Below are 9813 nucleotides of genomic sequence, written 5' to 3' on the forward strand. Positions count from 1 at the left end.
TTTAATGACAAACAATGATCACTATAGTGACAATAGTGGGTTTTTACAGTCCAGTCACAGTGTGAGGAGTGCAACCAAACAGGTTGAGCCTCCCACAGAATGCCACTGAGTTAACAAACTCAGCACCTTCAACCACTGCACGCCTCCAGTGAAGAGGTATGTGATAATCTCATATTGAAACATATGGAAGCAACATGTACGGTGTGCAGTGGCTACTGTGTTAGGAAACACACGTGCGCGCACACACACACACACACACACACACACACACACACACACACACAGAAAAACAGAAGTGTACAGGAGATATCCACAGGTTGTGTCATAAACTATCCATTCACACCCGATGTGGATGTTTTTCAGCGCAACGTTGCGGTACACAGTAGCAAAGCTGCGGACACCTTCCAGTAGTCTTCACTGTAGAAGTGGCACTAGTCGTTCCGCCTTCAGAAATACGCTCCCCTTGGTCAGAAAGCAAGTATCTAGGGTTCTCGCACAACTATGAGTGGTTGTTTACATTCAGCCGTGTCAGTGAGTAACATTACATTAAACCATGACGCAAAAAAAAATGCAGAAAAAAAAAACAGTCAATGCCTTCAGTGCATTTACGTATACAAATGAACAAATTCATAGATATCAAAGCAGACAAATGATTATGATAAAAACAATACATATGCAAGTCTACATCATTATGATGAAATAAGGTCACAAGCCCAACAGGGCAACTGATATTTGGTTGAAGGATGGCATTGGTGTGGTGCTTGTGTGGTGCTTTGCCCCGTTACATGGAAACTGAGCTGTGCATCAGAAATGTGCGTTAAAAGCACACCCAACAGGACATGAAAACACGCATACACACATCACCAAACTGGTCTGTTCAGAATATGGGTCAACACAGTTCACTTAATTCATCCTTGTTGTAAAAGAAGATAACTTTTCATTCAAGGCATTTCAAGACACCTGACTAACACTGAGCGTGCTTCGTGATGTTAAGGAATGTTCAGCATTTACAGTCCTACACAGTTTATACAGATGTATACATTTGAAATGTCTCTAAAAGCTGTGTGCCACACATCCAACTTTAAAGTGCATATCTGTGTGAAAGCATTCAAGTGATTGAATCACTCTCGTCGATGGCTGTATTCATACTAGGTTTCTGGGCGGAGTGAACTCCACCAGATAATTCCACGTGTTGACTTTGAGTGTACAGACTTCTTGACGCTGCAAAAACAGCAGAAAAAAGGTTAGAAACAATAGAAAGCTATGGGTTAATAATGTTATAAAACTTTTTTGTAGATTAATGTATGTATGTATGTATTGTGCTGCCTAGGTAAATTCTAATTCTAATATTTATTAGACGGACAGGCAACCAACCTGTCAATCAACGAGCCCATAATCCATTGTTTGGTGATCACATGATAGAGCATATCAGGGTCCGCAGGGGTTGACCCAGTCCATTGGTTGCTCTGCAATGACACAGGCACAATTATCAGTAAGAAGACAATTCACCAAAGCAATATGGTACGGTATGGATTTTAAATATGCCATTGCAACACCATATCACTCTCACACTCACACATATCACAGGCAAACAAAAACCACAGTATCCAGCCATTCAAATCATCCATAACTGCAGCTGTTTGGACATCCAGTAAAGGGCGCAACCTCACATCTTAGTGCAGGGCAGGTCAGGCTCAGAACGGTAGGCATGCTTGCCAGTCTCTGAGGCGACGAGGGCGTGATTGGGCTCGGTGTAGCTGGGTTTGAGCGGGCACAAGCCCTTTGACACCTCCAGATGGCTGCTTGGGGGCACGGGGTAGGACACATCCTCCACCTCGATGTCGGGGACGGCCCCCATGGGGGACAGCGGAGGCTCCTCGTGGGCCAGCTTCTTCATGTGGCTGATGGCCGTCGCAGCATTGAAAGCTTTCTGTAGATCCAGACACACACACACACAACGTGCAATCAGTATACATAATGTAACGCCTTATGAGTGAAAAATGTAAGTAAGGTTGCTGTGTTACCTTCCATCTGGACTGGGCAAAGTTTTTCTGTATCTGCTCACAGACTGACTCACTGATGTCTTGACTTCGCGCGGTCTCTCCGATGATCCTGCGCACAACACCACAAGCCATAAATATCCATGGATTCAGTATGACAGAATGCTTACAATGCTTAACTAAGGAACATGTGCATGCATTAAAACCCATACTTAAAAACACACACACACACACACGCACACACGCACACACACACACACACACACACACACGCACAAACGCACACACACACACACACACTCATCTCCTTGAGCAGATAACTCACCATGGGTGTGACAGAGCCTGTTCTGTGGTAAAACGCTTTTTAGGATTCTTCTCCATCATGCTGCGAATAAAATCCTTTGCTTTGGGCACAAGAACAGACCAGCAGGGGAAGTCAGTCAGTCTCCTCACAGTATCACATTTGGTATTAAATAGACTACAGTTAGTTGGACTGAATTACTGTTTAAATAAGTAGGTAATTGTCTTGTTCAAAGTCTCTTTAAAATGTAATCTGGCAAGATGACATGTTGGTAGTTAAAATAAAGACTCTTTTTCATTTGAATGTTGGGGGATGGTTAGTTAAAGCACAACTTTGTAAGGACACAGGAAGAGGAAGTAGTCACCTGACTCAGAGATTTCATCCCAGTACGGTGAGTGAAAGGCATACTCCGCCTTCATGATCTTGGAGAACAGCTTGGTCTCGTTGTCTTCGTAGAAGGGAGGATAGCCACTAAGCCTAATGCAGATGCAGATGCAGATGCAGATGCAGATGGAGCGAGAGGCAGAGGAGTGGGGGGGGGGGGGGGGGGGGGGGGGAGAGGGGTAACAGTAGTAAGAAGAAGAGCATCTGAAGTACACAGAAGCACTGAAATACTTTAGACTGTGTGTGTGTGTGTGTGCATCCGTGTGTGTGTCTGCGTGTGTATGTGTGTGTGTGCATTCGTGTGTGTGTATGTCTACATCTATGTTGGTTGATATTATGTATCAGTCTTCATTTTAGAACAATAGTTTCCACTCACAGGATGTACGTGACAACTCCAATGGACCAGCAGTCTACTGCCTTATTGTAAGGCTTCTGAGCCAGGACCTCTGGGGCTGGAGGGTCAAAACAGAACCATCAAGAAACATTCAAATGAAGAAGAACAATTATAAGCAACACTGACCCAATGATAACCTCCCATAAAACTTCCAGGCTCAGGCCCATCACTTTTTTATGTGAATCAATGAACATTATGGTTTGCAATAGATAAAATACTTGTTAAATATTACAACTGGGCGCTTTACCATGTAAGGTTATTCGAGTGCAAAACTGTTCAGGGAATTGAGCTCTACACATGTAGTTTTTTTTGTGCCCTCTAAGCACAGGGTTTTCGTACCGACATATCCAGGGGTGCCACAGCGAGTGGACATCACACCGTGGTCGGACATCTTGGACAAGCCAAAGTCACTGATCATGATCTTTGCATTTTTGTCTGGACTGTAGTACAGCAGGTTCTCTGGCTGTGGACACAAACAAGAGGGATTACTGTTGTGTGTGTGTGTGTGTGTGTGTGTGTGTGTGTGTGTGTGTGTGTGTGTGTGTGTGTGTGTGAGTGTGTATATGTGGGAGAGAGAGACAAAGTGTGTGTGTGTGTGTGTGTGTGCAATCTTCAGATGTTTTGTACCTTCAGATCTCTGTGTACGATGCCTGCCTGGTGAAGGTAGCTGACTGCCCCCAGCACTTGTCTGATGACATCACTGGCGTCCTTCTCTGTGTACATGCCTTGGTCTATGATCCGGTCAAACAGCTCTCCCCCTGACACCCTGTGGAACAGAGCGAGTGGGACAGAGGGATATTACATTCATGTGATCATCATGACTGCACTGCAAGCGCGTAAGTTTGCATAGGTCCATAGGGACAAGTCACGACCAAAGTTTGGGAAAGACACAATTATCCCCACCAATATTGTTCAATATTGTATAATGTTCATTTAAATTGCCTGTCAGAAAAAAATATTTGCAAACTCATTTGTATTATTATCTATACTATGTCGCCCAGAAGAGTGAAACATTCATTTCCAAGTTTTTCCATGCGCCCTCGAGCCTGCGAGACAAGATGCTGTCATTTCATTGGCTGAAGAGGCTCATGTTCTCAGCACTACTTAAGCTACTAAATACGCCAGAAAATAATAAAGCCTATTAATAGTATTCCGTTTGGTCGCAGCATTGATATTTTTGACCCTTTTGTGCTTTGTAGAAAGGAAATTGCCACCAAAAAAAGAAATGAGACATCCAAATGTTGCCCCCCACCTAGAGAGTAAGTAGCTATCAAGAAGCCCAGGTCTTTGTTAGTTAGCTAGTAGGCTTCTACTCTGTAAGCAGCAGTAGATCTGGTTTAAGGCAGAGGGATAAAGCCAACCTACCCACATCATGGGACCCAGTTTAGCCTAGTACCAGCAGGCTAGCAACTCAAAAGGTACATAAACTGGTAATAAGTAGGCCTATGTGATCCCTTGGATAGTATTAATGCTTTCTCTGTTCGATCAATTTTAGCAGTCAACTAAGCATGGTTAGCGCTGTATTAAATTGATGAATTACTGTGCAGGAAAAATGACAATGTTACCCATGAATGTTATCATTCACATTGGCTTTTTTTTTTTTTTTTTTAATAAATGTTATACTTGTAGGTAGTTAAAGGGTAGTATAAATTGGGTGTATGCATCATATAATTAATTTATACATGATGTCATTGCTCAGAAATCCAGTACAGATGATGTAGGCCTAGTACAGCTCCATAAAACCTGAACTACCTGAATTATCATTATCATCACCATAGTACAAATTCATTTCAGAACAAACAAATGCATTGCATGTATTTTTCATTAGGTCATTTTGTTCTTTTAGGCATTCATTTGAAATGCATTCAGGAAACTCAGAAATCCAGTTCAGATGTAGTGCAGGTTGAGGAAGCAGCAGCTGGACCATCAGGGCTTCAGGTGTGGTCTTACTCATGTTTGGGATATTCAAAAAAGGACAACAAAAAGAAGTGATGTTAATATTTTCCAGGCAGTGTCCCTACCAATGCTGAGACCAACCTACGCCCTTTCTGCACTGGCATGGCAACTGCAACCAGGCCACCAATATGTAGTTTAGAGTTGTTAAGTGCTAAGTTCATGGCACAGTGGCCATTTTCGTAGTGTCTTTAGTGTGCCCACATGAAGATACCTCACGTACAAATTACTGTGTGTGTGATTTAGAGGGTGAAGAGGAGACAGTGAAAGATACTTACAGCTCCATGACAAGGTAGAAGTGGGTATTAGTCTCATAAAAATCATGCAGACCGATGACGTTTGAATGCTTGATTCTGAAAAACAATGAGCACTCGTTTAGCTTCCTCATATCGGCGCCTATGGTCTGTATATTGATGCACATGAATGTAAACAGGAAGTTCAGGACCAGCTGGCACTGAGTAGTCTGTGTTTGTCACGCTTACTTCCTGAGTACGGTGATTTCATTCTCCAGGTTACTGTGATGGAGCAGCTTCTTCTTCACACACTTCAGTGCGTAGAAGTTTCCGGTCTTCTTCTCTCTGACCAGAAATACTTGAGAAAAGGAGCCTCTGCACAGACAAATAAGAAACGCAGGTGATCAGCATCCTATGAATACATCAGGCAGACACGCACAGAGAATTCAGTTCAATTCAATTCAATTCAATTCAATTCAATTCAATTCAAATCAATTCAATTCAATTCAGTTCAGTTCAGTTCAGTTCAGTTCAGTTCAGTTCAGTTCAGTTCAATTCAATTCAATTCAATTCAATTCAATTCAATTCAATTCAATTCAAATCAGTTCAGTTCAGTTCAGTTCAGTTCAGTTCAGTTCAGTTCAGTTCAGTTCAATTCAATTCAATTCAATTCAATTCAATTCAATTCAATTCAATTCAATTCAGTTTAACTTATATAGCATAAAAACAATACAATATTTTAAGAGAAATAGTCAGATGGACAGATGGATGGTCGGACTGTAACACAGACCATTTAATTCCATTCCATTTCATTTATATAGGGTCAATAGCAATAGTATGATCTCAAGGTTACTCGGATGAATCTAAGGCTTAAAGGCGCAGTCCTATTCTAGCCTTGCACATTGTTCCTCCTGGTCCTCCAGCTGTCCATTATGTGTTGTTACATCATTTTAGTGGGAATTCAATTGATTTTCCCTTGATTTTGAGGGACAAACGCACCGGGTGTTTTGCATGTGTCGTGACTCTCCTGGGAAGTTGACTAATGAGGCTGGTTCTATCTTTGGTCATGGCCATGAATACCTGTCCTAAGGGCAGGATTAGGGCTCAAGTCTATTACACAACACCAGGCCCAGGTGGGGTCAGGAGTTGTGCAAAGGCCACCTGCCATATCTGACGTGTACATGTCTGTGGGCCGCAGGCGTGTGAACTAAACCTGTCTCAGCCTTTAAATCATACACTCATACAGCTATTATATGTAATAATTACAATAAACAGTTATATTAAAACATATTACTTACATTTACATGAATGTAATGCTGTTATGTTGAGCAATACATTATATTGAAACTTATCTGTATGCCAATTTCATTCTAAACGTATGGACACTGTGCCAAATGTACAAATGGTCTTCAGCACCACTTCTAACATTTCATATGGAGGCATTCAAGGTTCTGTGGGCGCAAACAGACCAGCATTCCCTCATATGTTCACACATACCTATACACACACACGCACACAGATATAGAAACACATATATGTTAATGCAAATATGCATCCCTAAAACTCCTAGAATAATCTTATAGATATACAACATCTCTCTCTCTCTCTCTCTCTCTCTCTCTCTCTCTCTCTCTCTTATAGATATACAGCATCTCTCTCTCTCTCTCTCTCTTATAGATATACAGCATCTCTCTCTCTTTCTCTCATCCTCTTATATATATATACAACATACCTCTTTCTCTTTCTCTCTACCTCATAAATATATACAGCATCTCTCTCTCTCTCTTTCTCTCCATCTCTCTCTTATATATATACAGAATATCTCTTTCCCTCTCTCAAACACACACTCTCTCTCTATCTCTCTCTCTTATAGATACAGTATACACCATTTAAACATATTCAACCACCCAGACAACAGCTGGGTTCCACACCAGCACAGGTGCTGACCACATATTCACACACTCAGACTTAATTCATTAGTTAAAGACACATCAACACACACACAAACACACACACACACACACACACACACACACACACACACACACACACACACACACACACACACACACACACACACACACACACACACATAGCGAGTAGGGGTGGGAATCTCTTGGCACCTCACGATTCGATTCGAAATCGATTCAGAGGTCAACGATTCGATTTTAAATCGATTATCGATTATCGATTTTAAATCGATTTTCTAATTAAAAAAAAACTTTTTTTATTTATTTATTTATTTTACATCCATTTTATATTGAAATGCAAGCTGCATCAACTATTGCATTGCTCATAGAAAGTCAAAATTGTGACAATTAAAAGCTTTTTCTCTAATAAAGCAAATAGAGAAGGTAATTCATCTGTTGATTTTCTTTTTATATCAAACACAAAGTAGGAAGACTCTGAGTTGCAAACTCAAATGATTCAATAGTCGAAATGCATCGATAATCGTTTGATCAGTTTCAAATTGATAATCGATAATCAATCGATAATTGCATTTCAACATAAAATGGATGTGTAAAAAAAACGATTATCAATTCTAAACCGATAAAACGATTGTCAATTCCTTTTCGACTTTTAAAACATTCGAGTTTGCTACTCAGAGTCTTTGCTACACTTCCTACTTTGTGTTTGATAATACAATCAACAGATGAATTACCTTCTCTATTTTTTATTAGAGAAAAAACTTTTCCTTGTCACAATTTTGGCTTTCTATGAACAATCCAATAATCGATGCAGCTTGCATTTCAACATAAAATGGATGTGTAAAAATTACAAAATAGATTATGAACTTTTCTGAATCGAGAGAGAATCGTTTTAGAGAGAATCGAGAAAAATCGAATAATCGATTTTTCCCCCCACCCCTAATAGCGAGCCAGAGACACCTTGGTAATCCTGAAGTTCAGCAGTGCTAGGATGTTCTTCCTTTGCTGACTGACGTCAGACCTCACAGGTCCAGGCCATGCCTCTCATTAACAATCCTCAGATCTTGCCCAGACCATTCATACCTACTTTAATGTATCCCTATCAATAAATTAATTCAGCTATTGAAACTGGACAAGTAATTATACATTTCTCATAAAAGATCATCCAAAATCTTACTAGTGTTCCTCGGTGATGCACCCTATACTGTACATATGTGTATACCACACACACACACACACACAAACACCAATCAACAATACATTTTTCACATTTGCATACAATTTGTTCTCACAGTTTACCACCTCTGTTTACAACACTCGTGCACACTCTCGACACACATGAACGACCGCTGTAATCCCCTAGTTTAGCAGTGCTAGGATGTTCTTCCCTCCCTGAGTGACGTCAGTCTCCACAAGCCCAGGCCAAGCCTCTCCTTCAGCCCTTCTGTGGGTGTGTGAGCCGTGCTGAGGGCTAAGCTGCTTTGAGGGGGTCTGAGAGGACCGTCACCCTGGCCTCCAGACGGCCTGAACCTGAGCACTCTGAGCCCCCCAGCTCTCAGCTGTCTTAGCGGGGTCAGGCTTGTTTGGATCGGCTCAGGCCATAAGGTACTAGTAGTCATTGCTTGTGGCTGTTTATGCTCTGATATTGCAGTTATTTTTGTGTCTGTTGAATAAGTGTTCTTTGATTCAGTTCAGCTTAGTTCAACATTTTCAAAAATGAGTTTCATTTTCTGCATGAAATGGAAAGTACTGCCCTGAAATGCTCCCAGATAATCTCAAACTAATCTGACATCCAGTCAGTATAAATGCAGTGGTTACATATTCATCTTCAACAGTGTTTCATTAGGGTGCAGACATAATGGGTCAATGAAGGGCTTCGTTGACAAAAATGGCTTTGGTACATTTCTAATCTGCTAATCCCAATTATAGCCACGATTGGGGATTATCCCCCTGCCAAAAAAGGGTCCTATCCTGTAACAGGTGAAATAGGTTCCAGGGAAATCCAATCAATCCATTAATGTTCTCTGGCCTTTTGCTTTGCAGCACTAACACTAGCCTAATCTTGTGAATTACGTAATTAATTACGTAATTTCCAGAGATGTAAATGCTACCAAATATCTGAGAAGTGCAGAAGCCCACTAGAGGACCAACTGTGAATGGCTTTCTATTCCAGCACCCCAGGTGAAGAGAATATGGTACTCACGATCCCAGCACTTCTCTGAAGTCAAAGATGTCCTTGATGTTGCTGATAACTTTTTTCCAGTTGCCCTGGATCTCCTTACGACCCATGGTGGCTCGAAGATGAATTTTGACTCCTGTAGTAATAAAGTGCTGTGTTATGTCGTTGCATGATAAATGACAAATTCTTCCTTTATGGATTTAGGCATGTCTGCAAGAACAATATTGCCTAATGTGTTGTGTGGTGTTATGATGTGTTGTGTTGTTGTTACTATGTCGCCTGTCGCCTGACGGTATGACGGTGGGCTGTCACTGAGACATTCACATGTGGAGGATGATGAAATCGTACCACCCACATTGAAACCCCATTATACTAACTTTCACTTAAACGTACTACCTAACTTTCACTGCCATCTTAACTATGTCTTAATCAGATAATCTA

General features: G+C 41.2%; 1 protein-coding gene across 1 annotated transcript; it reads right to left on the reverse strand.

Moving 5' to 3' along the window:
• Positions 1-1411: 1411 nt before the first annotated feature.
• Positions 1412-9482, reverse strand: camk1ga (calcium/calmodulin-dependent protein kinase IGa; the record flags this gene model as incomplete). The annotated part of the gene is made up of 11 exons (XM_080848883.1): positions 1412-1466; positions 1671-1930; positions 2025-2112; positions 2326-2404; positions 2666-2778; positions 3062-3137; positions 3419-3542; positions 3707-3845; positions 5311-5385; positions 5515-5640; positions 9397-9482. The coding sequence occupies 11 exons, from the start codon at positions 9480-9482 to the stop codon at positions 1412-1414; spliced, it is 1221 nt and encodes a 406-aa protein (XP_080705009.1).
• Positions 9483-9813: the final 331 nt, after the last annotated feature.

The sequence above is a fragment of the Sprattus sprattus genome (genome assembly GCF_963457725.1).
Source record: "Sprattus sprattus genome assembly, chromosome: 12".
Lineage (NCBI taxonomy): Eukaryota > Metazoa > Chordata > Actinopteri > Clupeiformes > Clupeidae > Sprattus > Sprattus sprattus.